Below are 20036 nucleotides of genomic sequence, written 5' to 3'. Positions count from 1 at the left end.
TGAAACAACATTCACTTAAGAACATTGGAGTCTATGGGTCTGGAAATCACAATTGGAATCCATGACGGTAACCAAGTTTAAACAAAAACATGTCACTTTATTCACTTCCTGTAACTCTTGCAGTTTTCTTCCATTAAAATTACAGTTTAGCTTCAATTTTCCAGCTCTACCAATTTCCACCTGAGTCTCCGGCGCTGCATTCGCTGTAAGGCAGCAACTCTACCGCTGCGCCACTGTGCCACCCAAATGTATTGACATTTTAATACTCAATGGTCTACTTATTTTAAAAAACTGTAACCCTTGGATCTTAACATTCTCGACAGGGGAAGCAATATTTCTCTCCCCTCCCCCCCCCCCCCCATCTACCCTGTCAACTCCATAAGAATTTTGTATGTTTTAAAGATATTACCTTGTGTACACTCAGCAGAATAGGTGCAGTGGCTTTATCTCTTCTCGAGGGACCCCATTGCTGCCCCGATTGCAAGTATATTCTTCCTCACATAGCTGGATCAATCATAATCATAATAGTAATTTATTAGCCAAGTATGTTTTGCAACATACGAGGAATTTGATTTGCCATGCAGTCATACCAATAAATAGCAACAAGACACCCAAATAAATTTTAAACATGAACATCCACCACAGCGACTCCCCCACATTCCTCACTGTGATGGAAGGCAAAAAAAGTTCAATTGTCTTCCCATCTTTGTTCTCCCGCGGTCGGGGCACTCGAACCGTCCGTTGTCGGGGCGATCTTGGCTCCCGCAGCCGACGGTCGAGCCCTCCGCATCGGGGAGATCACCCTCTTGCATTGGCGGAAACACAGCTCCCCGCGCCGACCAATCGGACCCCGGTCGGGGATAGTCGAACCTCCTGTGGCTTGGAGCTTCCTGACATCAGTCTCTACCCGAGACTGCGAGCTCCTCGATGTTGAAATCCGCAGGCCGCGGTTGGAGCATTGATCCCAGGCAAGGGATCGCAGACTCCGATGGTAAGTCCACGGCCCTGCGGTGGGGCTCAAAGTTAGTCTTGAGCAAGGTCACCAGGTCTATGATGTTAGGCCGCAGAGCGACCAGAGATACAATCCAGAGAAAAATCGCATCTCTGGCAAGGTAAGAGATTGAAAAAAGTTTCCCCCACCCTCCACATAAACATTAACACTTACTTTTTAAAACACACTAAAAATACAGCCAGACCGTTGGCGAGGCTGCCATAGGTGACAGCGCCACCCGGCATGATAATACAATATCCCAAGACTTGTTGGAACCTTAAATAATTGCAGGAAAATCCCTATACCCGTATCTTCTATTTTTGTAACCATAATCAGAATACGATTTATCTTTCTAACTGCTTGCTGTGTTTGCTTGTTGACTTTCTCAATAATTTTTATAAAAGGACATTTAGCTTTTTCTGAACACCAATATCAATCTCACCAATATTTCTTCAATCCATGGCAACTTTGATGAAGTCTTCCCAGCCTAGCTTTTCTCAGCTAACACTTGCATCTTTCTGAGTCTTTCCTTACAGATCTGGTATTTGCTTTTCAAATAGCTGCTTATTTGGCCTCCTTTGTACTCTCCCTGGACCTAAAATGATAAGTATTAAACTATGGATTGGTGGCTGGTGAGCTGTATGCACACTCACTACTGTCCCCTTCATAAGCTGTACCTTTAAATAAAATGGAACTATTTATTCAGACAGAATCAGTCAGCTGCTTCTGACTTGTAGGGCAGCACAGAGCATTGGGCTCCCAACGCATCATAGGCTTAATACTTTTGTTAGGAACTGGGTTTGTACCCGCAATTTCTCTAGCTTAATAATTTATAGTCAAATTTGTTACTTTGATGGAACATACAAAGAAACAACCACACCATCTCAAACAGGGAAAATTATAAGACCCGACTTAGAAACTACATAACTGAATCCCTGTACCAATTTTCTATCTGGTGCACTTCACTGGATTATCAAATAGTTTTTCACTTTGTATTTTGTGACAGTACTAAGTAGTTTTTAGCCAAAGAGGAACTAATCAGTAGCAGGACTTCTGAAAGGAGTTGAATTTCTCATGTAATGTTTATTTAATATCTTGTACATCTTTGAATCCTCTGTTCACTGGACAGTTGATTTGCACACGTTTTACATGCTTGTGATGCAACTGAGATGTTATCATGCCTAAAAATGTTAATCAAATCAATCAACTTCCAGTCAAATGTGACAAAATAATAGTTTATTGGCTTTCACCATTGTTTTCCCACGTGGTGAATTCTTGATTTCAACCATGAGATGAGGATAGTTACAAGAATGTTTCTATCAGCATTGTCATTGCATTCACTCTATTCGGCATGCACAGAAAAATTTCTTAACTTCGTTAGCTCTTCTTTATACAAAAAACAGAGCATCCAGAAGTTAAGGTTGAATATATTCCATCTATATTTAAAATTCTTATTAATAATGAAATTAAACAGACTGTACAAGGATTAGACTTTTCTATTGGCTTTTTTCTTTACTTGCATTTTGGTTAGATTTAATTAATTGCACAAAAATGTGTAATATTACCATATTGTAAAATATTTTTAAATCACTGTGAAGAAGTAAGTATTTTATCAAAATATTATTAATTTTCCCATTATTTCATCCTGCAAAGTTTCACTTATTTTTAGATTGGGCTTCCAGAAGAACTTAAGACTTTACATAATAAACAATTATCCTGCACCACAAATAAATCTTATGTGCTTAACGTGATGGTATGTGTTGTTTTCTGTAATAAGTGGGAGCTAATCAAATAACAGATGATATAACAAGGGTCATAATCCAAAATATTTCAGTATTTTCTCACCATAGCTATCTTATCAACCAGGACTTTAGCAGTTAATTTACACTTGCATTGATCCAGACAGTTGTTGTTACCATTGTTTTATTTGGCTTAATGTTCTCTCCCCTCTAAAGAAAAATATAAAAGTAACTCTACAAGATTTTTTTGTCTGATTTCTTAATGTAGTGATTACAAATTTTAAATTTTGTTAAGAAGTAAATATTTAAGAAGTAAAGAAGTAAATGCAAGATGACAGTATGCTTTCTATGGTGCATCTGTAGAAGCTAGTAAAAGTCATTGGATACATGCCAAACTTTGTCAGTCTCTTGAGGAAGAGGAGGCATTTTGGCCATAGCTTTGATGTGGTTGGTCCGGGACAAATATTTGGTGATAATTATGCCTTGGAACTTGAAGCTCTCGACCATTTCCACTTTGACACCATTGATGCTGATTTGGGAAAGAAGAGCTAACTCTACCTCACTTCCTGAAGTTAATGACTAGCTCCATTATCATGCTGACATTGAGAGAAAAGTTCTTGTCTTGAAGCCATGCTACCAAGCTTTGTATTTCCTTCCTGTACTCCATCTCATCATTGTTCAAGAAACAGCCCACCACACTGGTGTCATCTGCAAACTTGTAGGCAAAGTACTAAACGAGTACTTTGCATCTGTATTCACCAAGGAGAAGGACATGGAGGATAGTAAGATCAGTCTGGGTTACATTAATATGCTAGGGCAATTTGAGATCAAGAAGGATGTGCTGTTTGAAAGTATTAAAGTGAATAAATCCCTAGGGCCTGATGAAATCTACCCCAAGGTATTGAGAGAGGCTGGAGAGGAGATTGCAGGAGCCTCGACAAAGAACTTTGGATCCTTTCTAGTCGCAGCTGACGGAGAGTAGGACTGGAGAGTAGCCAATGTTGTTGTTTTGTTTAAGAAAGAAAGTAGAGATAATCCAGTAAATTGTAGGCCGTTGAGTCTCTCATCCATGGTAGAAAGGCTATTGAAAAGGATTCTTTGGCATAGGATTTACTCGCATTTGGAAGAGAATAGGAAAATTAGGGACAGTCAACGTGGTTTTGTTTGTGGAAAATCCTATCTAACTAACTTGATTGAGGTTTGAGGAGGTGATGAAAGTGATCAATGAGGTTGATATTGTCTACCTGAACTTTAAGGTATTTGATAAAGTTCCTCATGGTGGGCTGATCCGGAAGATTGTCCAAGATAGGTTAGATAGGCACATGGATATACAATACGATATGATAGAACTTTATTTATCCCAGGAGGGAAAAATAATATGCAAGAATGAGGTTTATGGACCAAGTGCAGACAGGGGAGATTAGTTTATCTTTGCATTATATATGGCACTGACATTGTGGGCTGAAGGGCTGGTTCTTGTGGTGAACTGTTATGTTCGACGATGATAAGGTTGAAATAACTTTAACTTCTATCCAATCTAAGTGTTATGTTTAGGTATAGGAAATGGCAAATTTGAGATGCAAGTGTAGTTTCTTCATTTGATAGCTAGTCATGAGTCAAGCAACCTTTCTTATTTTTGTATATTTTAAAGCTTTGTGAGCAGTAGCAACTCTATAATATATTAGTATTGAAATCAACTTCAGTATTCATGATTTAAAGACCTACTAAGCTTACAATTTTGATTCATACACATTTTTTATGTTCCATTACTTAATAATAACACCATGGAATTTCAAGAATACTTGAAGTGCATTGCAAAATCACAGATATATACAATATATTTAAAGGTCATTGAACATTGTACCTGAAGTGAATAAGAAGAGCACCTAAAAGGCTCTGCTAACTTTACGATTTAATTTGTATTCTTTTAGGTAGTGACATTTCAAGTACACATGCAAGTATTGTAAAAAATATGGTGATTGTTTCTTCATCTACATTCTTTTCGGGCAATGAATTTCAGAAGCACCTTTGGAATTATTTTTTGTTCCCTTGACTCTTCTGCAATTTTTTGATCAATTACATTTACGCTAATAAAAACAAACATGCAGCAAATCAGGCATAATCATTGGAGAGAATGACGCAGGGGTAATATTTCAGGTCAGCAAGCTTTAATCAAGTGGAAATAGCTAGAAATGTATTTTGAGGTGCAGAGAAATGGGGGAGAAGAGAACAAAAGCGGCCTCAGACTGAATGGAATGACAGCACGAGTGTTCGCGCAAGATAACAAAGCATTGAAGAAATGAAAGTGCAAAATTATTATCTGAAATGTAAAAGGAATTTCAAATGAATGCTGTATATCAAATAAAATTGCAGCAATGCCAGTTCTTTGAAATTATTGGTTCAATGTTGAAGTTAAAAATCTCTTTCATGTCTAGTGAAATGATAAGTTACCGTTCCTGAACTTGGGTTGAATTTTGTCTGAACAATTCAGAAGATTCAAGGCAGAGTAGTCAGAATACGACAGAGCATTGAAGCGGGTGGTGACAAAAAGCTCGGTGTCATGATTACATACTCGGAGGTATTCTGCAAAGTGGTCAGAGCAGCTCTCCTGCATTTGGTCTCCCCAGCATAGAGGCACAAGTTAATATAACTCCAAATAAACTAGTATTGTACACTTGGAAAATTCAGATAACAGTATTGCCTCAATTTCCCATTTATCTGGCCCTGGTTGAGAATTCTGACTTCTGACAGGGTAAGATTTTCTTTTGCTCTGGAACCTTTTTCTAAGGCATAAAGCATCCTCAAATGTTATCAACAGTGATGCAAAAATGAAATTCCATTTACCCAATGGGATTGAAAAATCATTTTATTTATCTCAGAACAACGGTTTCCCCAGAGACTGTGCTCTTTATAGTTTTGGCATTTAAACCGCATTACTTATGAGACCTGTGATTTTAAATAAGTCACAAAAAACTTCACTTACTTCTCCTTTAGTCCACACAAGAATAGACAGGGCTGGTAAATACAACTGCCCATGTCACAGGCATCCATAGGTCACAAGCATTCATAGACAGCAGTTGTGTCCTTCCTGGCAATCACCTGCAAAGGCATGACGGTAGTTCTGGATGGTGTACAGATGGTCTTCATCTGCCTGCTCAAGTTTCTCCAACTTCTTGGGAACACTCTAGCATCATGCCTTCCCCCATTACCTACACCCCTCTCCCTTCAATTCTTTGTGATCCATCTATTTATTACCATTACTTTTTTTAATTCTATTTTCAGGATATAAGCATCTTTGGCAAGGTCAACATTTATCACCTATTCCTAATTACCCTTTAGAAAATGGTATTTATTTCACAAACTGCTGGAGTAACTCAGCAAGTCAGGCAGCATCTCAGGAGAGAAGGAATGGGTGACGTTTCGGGTCGAGGCCCTTCTTCAGGGGGGCGGGACAAAGGAAGGATATAGGTGGAGACAGGAAGATAGAGGGAGAACTGGGAAGGGGGAGGGGAAGAGGGGCACAGAGGAACTATCTAAAGTTGGAGAAGTCAATGTTCATACCGCTGGGCTGCAAGCTGCCCAAGCGAAATATGAGGCGCTGTTCCTCCAATTTCCGGTGGGCCTCACTATGGCACTGGAGGAGGCCCATGACAGAAAGGTGGGAATGGGAGGGGGAGTTGAAGTGCTCAGCCACCGGGAGATCAGGTTGGTTAAGGCGGACTGAGCGAAGGTGTTTGGATCGCCGAGCCTGCGTTTGGATTCGCTGATGTAAAGAAGTTGACATCTAGGGCAGCGGATACAATAGATGAGGTTGGAGGAGGTGCAGGTGAACCTCTGTCTCAGCAGATGTTTCTACGAGTAATTGAGGTTTCCGTCTGACTATTGAGGTGGTAGAATAAGAAATGCTCTGACATTCTTTGTTAGATTCACTGCGATTGAAATAATTTGATGTTGGCAGCTTTATTATGGGGGTGCTTTCATTAACCAGCCGTTACATATCTGCCTATTGAATCCAGCAAGTCATTACAAAAGGATTTTTGAAAGGGACAAATTGAGATGATATGGGTTTACATACGAAAACAATGGATAAGCAAAGCAATCCCAGTCGAAGGTGCATTAATTACAATATTACAATATCCATGTAATGACAAAAGAAGGCAACTTCCCTTTCAAATGTGTAAATATCATAGCAATTAGTTCAGAGAAACCAATTAGAACATTAGCAATCAGTGAGGAAAAAGTCCCTTTCAGCTCCTACTTTTATTGCCATAAATGATAAGATTCTTTGGGTTGGAGCATGTGGAGGGATGGTGAGAGAGGAGGTTGAGGGGAGGGCAGGTATATTTTCCTTACAGGTGTAAAATTGCTTATAATACTGAGGACATTTGGACATTTTACTTTGTGACCTACATCAGAAGCATATCTGACATTAAATTAGTGTGGGTGACCATTGGTCGACATGGATGTTTGCTTATGGAGAATCTCTAAAATTCAAGCACAAATATTCTGAACTTTGACATGTGTATTATATTGAGTTGTACTGAGCCAATGAAGAACACAGAAAATATAGTGCAGCAAATTTACACCATTTTTGTAAACTGCTCAGTCTACAAACTAACTGCAATATATTATCCCGAGATTCACATTGGTCCTCAACTTCTCCCCAGCATCTCCCAGTGCCCATACCATAGCACTGGACACATTGAACATGGGTTCAAATTATCACAAATGTTATCCAAAGCCAAGATTTGGGAGCATGTCGTATTTCTCATGCTGCTGCAACACTTCCTAAGTCTGACACATTCTGATGTGTACAACTGTCAGCAACAATATTTGAGGGTTTTTTTTCCCCATTGTCTCCTCAGATATGTTCTAAAGTTTGGAACGAATGTCCTTCATAAAAGTGAGAAGGTGCTTTTATTGCAGAGATGTTGTAATTATAAATATAAATATGCCATTTTAGTTTAGAGATACAGTATGGAAACTGGCCCTTCGGCTCACCGAGTCCGCGCCGACCAGCGATCCCCGTACTCAAGCACTATTCTACACACTAGGGACAATTTACAATTTTTACTGAAGTCAATTAACCTGCGATCCTGTACGTCTTTGGAGTGTGGGAGGAAACCGGAGCACCCGGAGAAAACCCACGCAGTCACAGGGGGATCGTACAAACTCCTTACAGACAGCATCCGTAGTCAGGATCGAACCCAGGTCTGTGGTGCTGTAAGGCAGCAACTCTACTGCTGCACCACCGTACTGCCCCCATTTTCATAAAGATTTTTTTGGGGGGTGGGGGGAACCACATTCTTGTATCTTTCTCCAATTCTGAGAAATAATGAGGATCTTCAAAGTACTTCAAAATATTGTATGTGGATAAATAAGTAGCTCTTCCACACTGATGTACAGTGCATTCAGAAAGTATTCAGACCCCTTCGCTTTTTCCACATTTTGTTACGTTACAGCCTTATTTTAAAATGGGTTAAAAAAAAAATGTAACCATCAATCTATACACAATACCCCATAATAAAAAAGCGAAAACAAGCGTTTAGAAATTTTTGCAAAGTAATTAAAAAGAAATAACTGAAATATCACATTTACATAAGTATTCAGACCCTTTACTCAGTACTTTGTTGGGGCACCTTTGGCAGCGATTACAGCCTCAAGTCTTCTTGGGTATGACGCTACAAACTTGGCACACCTGTATTTGGGTAATTTCTCCCATTCTTCTCTGCAGATCCTCTCAAGCTCTGTCAGGTTGGAGGAGGAGCATCGATGCACAGCTATTTTCAGGTCCCTCCAGAGATGTTCAAATCCGGGCTCTGGCTGGGCCACTCAAGGACATTCACAGACTTGTCACAAAGCCACTCCTGCGTTGTCTTGGCTGCGTGCTTAGGGTCGTTGTCCTGTTGGAAGATGAACCTCTGCCCCAGTCTGAGGTCCAGAACGCTCTGGAACAGGTTTTCATCAAGGAACTCTTTGTACTTTGCTCCATTGATCTTTCCATTGCCGCTGAAAAACATCCCCACAGCATGATGCTGCCACCACCATGCTTCACTGTAGGTATGGTATTGGCCAGGTGATGAGCGGTGCCTGGTTTCCTCCAGACGTGACGCTTGGCATTCAGGCCAAAGAGTTCAATCTTGCTTTCATCAGACCAGAGAATCTTGTTTCTCATAGTCTGAGAGTCCTTTAGGTGCCTTTTGACAAACTCCAAGTGGACTGTCATGTGCCTTTTACTGAGGAGTGGCTTCCGTCTGACTACCATAAAGGCCTGATTGGTGGAGTGCTGCAGATATAGTTGTCCTTCTGGAAGGTTCTCCCATCTTCACAGACTTGCTCTGGAGCTCTGTCAAAGTGACCATCGGGTTCTTGGTCACCTCCCTGACCAAGGCCCTTCTCCCCCCGATTGCTCAGTCTGACAATAGACAATAGGTGCAGGAGGAGGCCATTCGGCCCTTCGAGCCACCACCGCCATTCAATGTGATCATTCTCAATCAGTACCCCGTTCCTGCCTTCTCCCCATTCCCCCTGACACCGCTATCCTTAAGAGCTCTATCCAGCTCTCTCTTGAATGCATTCAGAGAATTGGCCTCCACTGCCTTCTGAGGCAGAGAATTCCACAGATTCACAACTCTCTGACTGAAAAAGTTTTTCCTCATCTCAGTTCTAAATGGCCTACCCCTTATTCTTAAACTGTGGCCCCTTGTTCTGGACTCCCCCAACATTGGGAACATGTTTCCTGCCTCTAACGGCAAAGGTGTCCAACCCCTTAATAATCTTATACGTTTCGATAAGATCTCCTCTCATCCTTCTAAATTCCAGTGTATACAAGCCTAGTCGCTCCAGTTTTTCAACATATGACAGTCCCGCCATTCCGGGAATTAACCTAGTAAACCTACGCTGCACGCCCTCAATAGCAAGAATATCCTTCCTCAAATTTGGAGACCAAAACTGCACACAGTACTCCAGGTGCGGTCTCACTAGGGCCCTGTACAACTGCAGAAGGACCTCTTTGCTCCTATTCTCAACTCCTCTTGTTATGAAGGCCAACATTCCATTGGCTTTCTTCACTGCCTGCTGTACCTGCATGCTGCCTTTCAGTGACTGATGCACTAGGACACACAGATCTCGTTGTACGTCCCCTGTTCCTAACTTGACACCATTCAGATAATACTCTGCCTTCCTATTCTTACCACCAAAGTGGATAACCTCACACTTATCCACATTAAACTGCATCTGCCATGCATCCGCCCACTCACACAACCTGTCCAAGTCACCCTGCAACCTCATAGCATCTTCCTCACAGTTCACACTACCACCCAGCTTTGTATCATCTGCAAATTTGCTAATGGTACTTTTAATCCCTTCATCCAAGTCAGGCCAACGTGCGGCCAACTCTATGACGAGTCCTGGTGGTTCCAAAGTTCTTCCATTTAAGAATGATGGAGGCCACTGTGCTCTTTGGGACCTGCAATGCTGCAGAAATTGTTTTATACCCTTCCCCAGATCTGTGCCTCGACACAATCCTGTCTCAGAGGTCTACGGGCAATTCCTTTGTCTTCTTGGCTTGGTTTTTGCTCTGACATGCACTGTCAACTGTGGGACCTTATATAAACAAATGTGTCCCTTTCAAAATCATGTCCAATCAATTTAATTTACCTCTGGTGGACTCCAATCAAGTTGTAGAAACATTTCAAGGATAATTAATGGAAACAGGATGAACATAAGCTCAATTTTGAGTGTCAAAGCAAAAGGTCTGAATACTTATGTAAAAGTGATATTTCAGTTATTTCTTTTTAATTACTTTGCAAAAATTTCTAAACATCTGTTTTTGCTTTTTTATTATGGGGTATAGCGTAGATTGATGATAATTTTTTTTAAAATCCATTTTAAAATAAGGCTGCAACATAACAAAATGTGGAAAAAGCGAAGGGGTACTTTGAATACTTTCTGAATACTTTCTGAATGCACTGTATAATCTAAAATCCAGCTTCCATTGACACAAGGATACTGACATTTTTGGAGAGGAGAACATTTCAATTCAAATGTTTAAACAGTGCAGAAAGAATAAACTTATTCTTGTACAATTACATCTGATTTGTGACAGGCCTAACTAAACTGTAATACTTTCAGGATTTACAATATTGAGAGAACTTGATTCCATTTTGTAACAGTAACAGTCTGAATAGAATGCAATTCCCCAGGAAGCTAATATAATATTTTGTCTGAGAAAGTCCTACCTGATCTCTTGCAGGATTTCTCTTCATTAGCTTCTGATTCTGTCTGTATCCGGTCTTTATGAGGTTTGATTGCATGCACATTGATAGTTTTCTTTTGATAGCTGAATGCAGGTTATAAGAATAATATTATTTAGGGATTATTTTTCTGAGTGTGGAAATTGGAATGATTTTATTTCTTTTAAACCTCTAAAGTGAAATTAGTTTATCATGATGCATTCAGTAATGTCAAGTTTTCAAACAGCAATAAAGTTTACATTTTTGTGCTGACCCTTTTTTACCACAGATTTATAACCTTTCTTTTGGCCACCATGTGCTATTTCTTGCTGAAGCCTGAATAGTTTCTTGCTTGAAAATATGTAAATAATACTTGGTTTTGAGAATAAGATATTTGGTTTTACAATTAGTTAATTGTTCGTGTTGCTCTCGGTGGGTCACAGTAAAAAATGCATACATTAAACCACTTTTTGCATTTTATTACCTGATTAAGAGGTTGATAAATTTCGTATAATGATTATTTTTTTATATTTGGAAATTGAAAAAGCCTGATAGAAGTACTTAGTACTGTCAGTAGATTCAAAGTAGAAACCTAGTATTAGACTGGGCCATTCCCATATAATTAGAAAGAATTGTGCACAAGAAAGATGACCTTGAAATGAACATTGAATAAAGATGTTTTGCCATACTTAAGACATGCGCTTTGGGAAGGGTAGAAAATGTATTTGGTCCCTTAAAAACAAATAAAATAAGTCTGCATGCTTTCTTTATCTTTAAAATGAAAGATTTTTCTTCTTAAATACAGCCTATGTGTTCCAACAAAAGATACTGTCTACCTTGTGCAATTGACTACAGAAATACACTTTCTAATAAATAATAAGTAACCTTTACAAAAGTTAGCAATGCACTGTTAAAAAGCTTGTTTCTCGTAGTTTGACAGAGGTTTTTAAACAATTGTTCATTAAATTAGATGCAGCTAACCTATTTTATTTTTTTAAGTTCCTTCTATGGCTACATTTGCCTTTCTGGAAAATCTTGTCCAGTACTACAGATTCCACCTCTTGCAATCAGAACCTGAAGAAAGAAGCACTTTGATACCTGTGCTACCAGACCAAAAACAGCAACCTACGAGGGATAAGGTCCAACATGATTACCCTCATCATCCACCAACGCTGCTGCACCTTCCACAACCTTATGAAAACCAACATGCAGAAGAACAACCAGCAGTGACTGAGCAGGGCCCAGAACCTAAACTGACTCAACAAAATTGTTCCGAGCAAGAACTTAAGGTTGAACAATGTGATGAAATTCCGGATCGACAAGTTTACCCTGAACAATCAAAACACCAATATCAGCAGATAAAACTCAAAGAACAACTTATTGAGGTGCCACAAAATAACAGTCAGTGCCAGCAACATTTAATGGTTGAACATCATCCATTAGATCCAAACCAATTACCACATCTCCAGCAACAGTCACCACAACAGTTACCACATCTCCACCAACAGCCGGCACAACAGTTACCACATCTCCAGCAACAGTCACCACAACAGTTACCACATCTCCACCAACAGTCGGCACAACAGTTACCACATCTCCAGCAACAGTCACCACAACAGTCACCACATCTCCACCAACAGCCGGCACAACAGTTACCACATCTCCACCAACAGCCGGCACAACAGTTACCACATCTCCAGCAGCACTTGGTGCAACAGTTACCACATCTCCACCAACAGCCGCCACCACAGTTACCACATCTCCAGCAACAGTCACCACAACAGTTACCACATCTCCAGCAACAGCCGCCACCACAGTTACCACATCTCCACCAACAGCCGGCACAACAGTTACCACATCTCCAGCAGCAACCGGCACAACAGTTACCACATCTCCAGCAGCACTCGGTGCAACAGTTACCACATCTCCACCAACAGCCGCCACCACAGTTACCACATCTCCAGCAACAGTCACCACAACAGTTACCACATCTCCAGCAACAGCCGCCACCACAGTTACCACATCTCCACCAAATGCCGACACAACAGTTACCACATCTCCAGCAGCAGACGCCACCACAGTTACCGCATCTCCACCAACAGCCGGCACAACAGTTACCACTTCTCCAGCAACAATCACCTCACCAATCATCACAAAATCAGCGGTCATCCCCACAGCCACTGCCACAATCCCAGCAACCACAACCTGAACGGAAGACATTTTTATGGCATCAAGAAAATCTACAGCCATTGCCACTATCAGCACCACCGCCACAATCACAACCACAGCAGCAGCTTCCACAGTACCAATGCCCTTCAATGCAGGAAGCACCACATCTCCAACATAGGTTGCAGCCTTCAACTTTCAAAGATATTTGCCGTAATCTGAAAGCAGTAGCTGCTCGTAAACGTATGCGGCAAAATCAGCCATCGGTAAGAACCGTCATTTGATACAAAAAGATTCTTTACATTGATTGGCTAGTTTTACTTGAATGAGGTTGAATCAAATGAAAATTGCTGCTTGCCAACTTAAGTTTTCAAGGAGGCATATATGTGATTACCATGTGAATCCAAAAGATGAAATTGTCTTCCTAGAAAAAAAATAAGGCTGTGACAATTAAGTATCTTCGGTATTTGCATGCATGTGAATGAGTGAGAGACATCAAGGCCCCCTGACTGACTTTGGTTATGTGGAGAGGTGTTAGAAGCTATCATTTATTTCCTCAGAACAGCGAAGGGAAACAGGAAATTTATTACAGGTGTTAAAATTGGAGGCGTTTTCAGAGCCCTGATGGAAAAACTGTTTCTATCGACAGTAGGAATGGTAACCAGAGATATAAATTTAATGTGATTGGCAAATGGACCACTGCAAATGTGGGCTTAGGAATGGTGATGATGAAAAATATTTTGCTCTGCAACTTATTAAGATTGTAAGAAAATAGTGGAGTAAATTTAATCATAGCTTTTAAAAAGGAATTGCTTATTTATTTGTGAGAGATATTTTCATGATTGAGAGAAATTGCTTATGCTGATGAGCGCAGCACCATAGACGTGCCATACATGGGCCTATAAACCTCCGCATGATAGACTGTTTTGCAATGTCGGATCACTTGGGATCCGGGGAGTGCTAGCTAACTGGATACAGAATTGGATTAATGGTAGGATAAAGAGAGTGGTGGTGGAAAGGTATTTATCATATTGGAGGCCTTTAACTAGTGGTGTGCCTCGGTCCATTACTCTTTGTCATCTATAGCAACGATTTAGATGAAAATGTAAAAGCATGATTAATAAGTTTGCAGATGACACTAAACTAGGTTGCAGCATAGACTGTGAAAATGGTTATCAATATTTACAAAAAGATCATGATCAGCTTGGCAAATGGACTGGGAATGGTTAATTTAGATCAGTGTGAGTTGTTGTATTTTGGGAAGTTCAATCATGGCAGGGCCTTCACAGTGAATGAGAGAGCTTTGGGAGTGTTGTAGAGCTATGAGTACAAGTACATAGTTCCCTGAAAGTGATGTTGCAGGCAGATAGGGTGGTGAAGAAGTCTTTTCGCTGGCTGGCCTTCATTAGTCACGGAATTGAGTGTAGAAGTTGGGACGTTATTTCACAGTTGTACATGATTTTGGTGAGTCTACACTTGGAGTATTATGATCAATTTTGGTCACCCTGCTCTAAGAAAGGTGCCTTTAATCTGGAAAGAGTAGATTTCCAAGCATGATGCCAGGACTCAAGGGCCTGAGTTATAAGAAGGCGTTCGGCAGGTTAGGACTTTATTCATTGGAGTATTAGAAGGCAGCAGGTGTATAAAATCATGTGGACAATAGTAGGGCGAATCAAGCACTAGAGGAGATAGATTTAAGATGAGATGGGAAGGATTTAATAGGGACCTGAGGGTCAACTTTTTCACACAGAGGGTAGTTGGTATATGGAACGAATTGTCAGGGGAAGTAATTGAGGCAGGCACAATAACAACATTTAACCTGTTCACTGGCAAGGTTTGTTTTCACTATTCGCCATGACCCGAGTATACTCAGGGGTGGCACTGAACAGGTTAAAAAAACATTTGGACAGGTGCATGGACAGGAAAAGTAAATTTAGAGTAATATGGGCCAGGCTCTGGCAAAAGGGACTCTCTTGGATGGGACATCTTAGTCTGCATGGACGAGTTGAGCCAAAAAGATTCTTTTGCTGCTACATGATTCTATCACTCCAAAAGAACAGACACCTGTTTGACAGAATTGGATGTCTTTTCTTCTTTTTGATTCTATGATTTAAATACCTTAGATATCATAGATCTGGGTCTTGAACACTATTGGAAAATATTTTAAAAGCTTTCGCTTTGAAATATCAAGCCATATAAAATTCAAATGAATACTGCATTGTCCGCAGAGGAAATAACTATTATGAAATGATTGTACCGGTAATATTGTACCAAGGCATGTTGACTAATAAGTTTCAAGTTTGGGACTTCAGTGGCTGATTTTCAGTTGGGACACTGGATTTTGCTGCTTAAACTGCCACATGGATTGCCATGGTTGCAAGAAAGAGACCATGTCAACACTATATCAAAGACAGTTAGGAATAAATGTTGACCAAAGCTTGTGGAATGGGGAAAAAAGAGCCAAATTAGAACATTTCTAAGAGAGAATAGGTATACACCCCCAGTACATTACCACAAGTGGACACTAAATGATTTTGTCGGGCATTTATTGCTGATAGTTGAAGTGAGTTGATGGGGGCAGAGAAAGGTTCTGCTAATTGAAGAACCTGGTATAACATACCCTCTTGGGCCCTATGTGAATAATGTTCTTTTAAGTAAGATACCAAGAAGGAGATGGGTGCATGGTGCCTATGGGACCATATATCTTGTATGATACTTTTTTTAGAAGGTGTGGCTCAAGGAGGAAAGGGGGAAAGGACTTAAAAACCTGTGCATAGCAGATTTAAATAGTAGGCAAAATAATTGAAGGATTCCATATGGAGGTAAAAATGCTCAAACTTTCTAATTGCTGGAACATAACATGGGATTATTATAGGATCAGGGTAAATGGGTGGTTGATGGTCGGCAATTTTATTAGATTGTATCTCTCTATTGCTCAGAATTCTGTAAATAAGTATATGTTTTAGTTTTTAAATACTATAATGTTTCTTATTGCTTGTATTACAAGGAAGGTGCACAGCCTGGCTCTGGGATATCAGTCAATTGCCTTAATTTAAATTTCATCAGTCCTGCTGAGAGAAGTGACCCAAGCAAACTTACAAGAGCTTTGCTGGAATACTTTTACACTGAGCAACACCTGGCTTCACATTGTGCTCGAGGCAGAGGCAAAAACAGTGGGTTCAACATGTCCAGACCAGCTCTTGATCCTGATGTTGTGGATGCAATCAAAGGTACAACACACTTTATTCACTTAAAATTTTAATCATGGTAATTTGTATAATGAAGCCGCAAGGAATAAATTAAGCAGCTAAGAGACATTTTCAGTGTATTTAGCTGCCTAGGTGCTTCAAACTAATATTTGGTCCCAAAAATTGAAAAGGTATTTCTAGAAAGCACAGCTGCTGATCTTTGCCCATCCATGAAAAAATAAAATTTTCAACGTTAAAATGGCTTAGTGTTATTTTCAAATTTGGTACTGGAATTATATTTCTGGCCTTTCAATGAAGTAGACCACCTGATTTATATATATACCAGTTGAACTTGGGAAGCCTGATGGTAAGGTGGAGTGGTTTTAAGAGTTTGAAGGGATAGATATCCTTCATTTGGCTTCTCTTCCCACAATTTTCCAATCAAGCCTTTTTCAGTCATTTTTCCACGGCTGTATTCCCTTGCCTTTCATCACCAATCCATGATCAACGGAACATGCCTTTCTGATTGATAGACGTCAACTCCACCTATGAAGCCATAATCTTTCCCAGTTGCTGTCTCTTGTCTCCAACTGCGTTTTATGGCAGGGATTTCAAATAATGGAATAAGAAAATTATGAAGTTTTGCAGTAAAACCTCACAGCAGGACCTCAAAGTCCCAGAGATTTCAAGATTCTTATCTGCTCCAGCAGCATTGCCCCACTACTTCTACTTTAAATAATGCCATTGGGTGTCACCATAATATAATAATACATGTCACAGGAAGTGGAAAATTGTATTTATCCTCAGTAAGAGTAAGAAACGTAACAATGGATGAAAAAATTAACAGTAGGATTTCAGTATCTTCATAAATATTATGTGTGCAATTCTCATTGCAGGCTCACAAAATGGTATTGGTATTGTTTACATGTACGTGCCCCTCAGTTTTGAGTAGTTTGAATTCCAAATGTATTTGGTTAAAAATTCAAATGACAATTGAACATAATGGACAAGTGAGTCAAGAACTCTATTGATTGTTTGAATTGAACTCAAGAACTCAAGTGATTGATTTTAATTTAGTGAAAGGATTTGGATTGATGATTCTGTGACTTGGATTTTACAAAAGAGGTCCAATTAATTGGAGCAGATGATTTTAAAACATATGAAATAGAGCAATGGAAGACCATGTGGTCTGTCAAGACTGCTGTTCCATATCAATTCCATCTGATAATAGTTCGATCCTCAGCCCAACATTATTAAAATACTGAATGGTCCTCCCATAAAATAGGGTGTAGTCCGAATCTTCCAACCTATCTCAGTGCAGACCTTGCACTTTTTTAATCTGCACTTTTTGTGTAATTGTAACACTATAATGTGATAACACCATATTGCGCACTGGGTTTTTTTCTATTTGCACTACCTGTTGTACTTGTATATGGTTTTATTGATGTCTAGTATTATTTGAATGGATCGCACACAAACAAAACTTTTCACTGTACCTCCATACACGTGACAATTAGTTTTAGGCTTAGAGATAAAGAAGGAAAACAGGCCCTTCAGCCCATCAAGTCCATGCCGACCATAGATCTCACATTCACACTAGTTCTATGTTATCCCACTCTCACATCCACTCCCTACACACTAGGGACAATTTTCAGATACCAATCAACTTACAAACTCACGCGTCTTTGGGATGTGGGAGGAAATCATAGCATCTGGAGGAAACCTACGTGGTCAGTGGGAGAACGTGTAAACTCCAGATAGACAGCATCTGAGGAACGTACCTGATCTCTGGCGCTGTGAGGCAGCAGCTCTACCAGTTGCATCACTGTGCCGCAATAATAAATAATATACCAATAATGATTTCCTTGAATCATATCGTATCCAAAAAGATATGAATCCTACCATAAATATACACAGTGACTAGATAACTGCAGCCTATGGAGTGGAGAAATGTAATGATTTACAAACCGCTAAGAAATGTTACCACATCCCTATCCTGAATCTTGTCTACATCTCCATGTTCTAAACTCTCCAGGAAGAGGAACCACTCCTTCAGCATCTATTCTGTGAATCCCAGTCAGCAACTTGTATGTTTAAATGAGATCACTTTTCATTCACATTTCATTATTGTAAACTTCTGCAAATAAATGCCCAACCAACTTAAAACTCCTCATTGGGAATCTGGTTCATGCCAGGAATATTGTAAATCTCCAATGAAAGGAAGTATATATTTCCTCCAGAGACACAAGCAACACATGAGATGTCTTATCAAAGACCTGTACAATTCTAATTACCCTGGGTTGCACAACCTAATAAGACAACCTATCTTTTATTTACTGCCATATATTCAAATTATTTTAAGAACTTGTTAAGAAAGTTCACAAGAGAATCACATGGAAGCACCAAAAAAGGAATGTGCATGGGAATGCCATTGCCTCAATCTGTACAGGCGTGGTGGTGGAGACAGTTATAATAGTGGCATTTAAGAGACTTTTAGATAGGCAGATGGACATGCAGGGAATCGAGAGATATGGATTATGTGTAGGCAGGTAAGAGTTAGTCTTGGCATCTTGTTCGGCACAAACATTGGGTACCGAAAGGCCTGTTCCTGTGCTGTACTGCTCTGTGTTAAACAGCAGAGAGAAAGTATTCATATCTGAAATACATGAGGGTTAAAGTCCTTTTAAAGTCTTGCAGAAGGTTATTTGCATTGTCAGGAGTAACAATCCCTGCTCAAGATATTGCATGACCTTGCAAGATACGGAGGTGAGCAGAACACTTACCTACTCACGTGCGTACATACGGACACACGTTCGTACAAGTGGACAAACATGCATACGTACACAGACCTCACACACACGATCTCTTACTCAATCCACATCTCCTAACACCATCCTCGCGCACCAAGGGCAATCTATTCTCTTTATCTCCTTCACTGGGTTGAAGCAGCTAAATGGTGTCAAATAAAAAGGTCTCTCGTCTCCAGTTAGGCTAAAGGAATGAAGAATAGGTAGGAAAATAGGAAAAAAGGGAGATGAGCCCTCAAATGAAGTGCCTCACCAGGCTGCAGAAACAATTCTCCCCTGGGCATAGGGACCACCAAGATGCAAGCAACCTCATGAATGGGGGCTTAATGAAATTCATCACATATCACAAACAGCATTTTGTGATCCCTGCATTCCCTTTGCACTACTCAATTGTAAACATTATCATTAGAATATGTGTTGCTGAGATGCTTTGCCTACAGCAAACTTACTTACCAACCCATTTATATTACATTTATATTTACCCATTTACATTACATTCACATCCAAGTCATTTATATATATATATATCACAAACAACAGAGTTCCCTGCAGAACTCCGCTGTTTACAGACTTCCAGCTTGAATATTGACCTGTCACCACAATCCTCTGTTTTATATTGGTAAGCCAGTTCTGAATCCATACAACTAAGTCGCTATTAATCCCCTACATCTTAATCTTCTGGATCAGCGCACCATGGGGGACTTTGTCAAATGCCTTCTAAAAATCTTTGTAGGTAACATCCATAGCCCTACCCTCATTGATCACCTTCATCATCTCCTCCGATAAACGATCAAGATAGTAAGACTTGACCTGGCGTGTACAAAGCTGTTACCACCCCCCCCCCCCCCCCCCTCTCCTCTGTTTCAGCTGTACAGCCTTTGTTATTGCTCTCCTGCCATGGAGAGCTTGCC

At 40.1% G+C, this 20036-nt stretch overlaps 1 protein-coding gene across 5 annotated transcripts in view; it reads left to right on the top strand.

Moving 5' to 3' along the window:
* The window catches only part of prdm11 (PR domain containing 11), a 103468-nt gene that overhangs the window by 62374 nt on the left and 21058 nt on the right, over positions 1 to 20036 (top strand). The window contains exons 8-9 of one of the 5 annotated variants that reach the window (XM_078415085.1): positions 11964 to 13396; positions 16138 to 16360. The exons of the other annotated variants lie outside the window; for them this stretch is intronic. Coding sequence (XP_078271211.1) covers positions 11964 to 13396; positions 16138 to 16360 — 1656 coding nt within the window. The remainder of the gene's footprint in view (positions 1 to 11963; positions 13397 to 16137; positions 16361 to 20036) is intronic. 5 annotated transcript variants of the gene reach the window in all.

This window comes from Rhinoraja longicauda, chromosome 18 (assembly GCF_053455715.1).
Source record: "Rhinoraja longicauda isolate Sanriku21f chromosome 18, sRhiLon1.1, whole genome shotgun sequence".
In the NCBI taxonomy this organism is placed as follows: Eukaryota; Metazoa; Chordata; class Chondrichthyes; order Rajiformes; family Arhynchobatidae; genus Rhinoraja; species Rhinoraja longicauda.
This window is presented reverse-complemented; position numbering and strand designations above follow the sequence as displayed.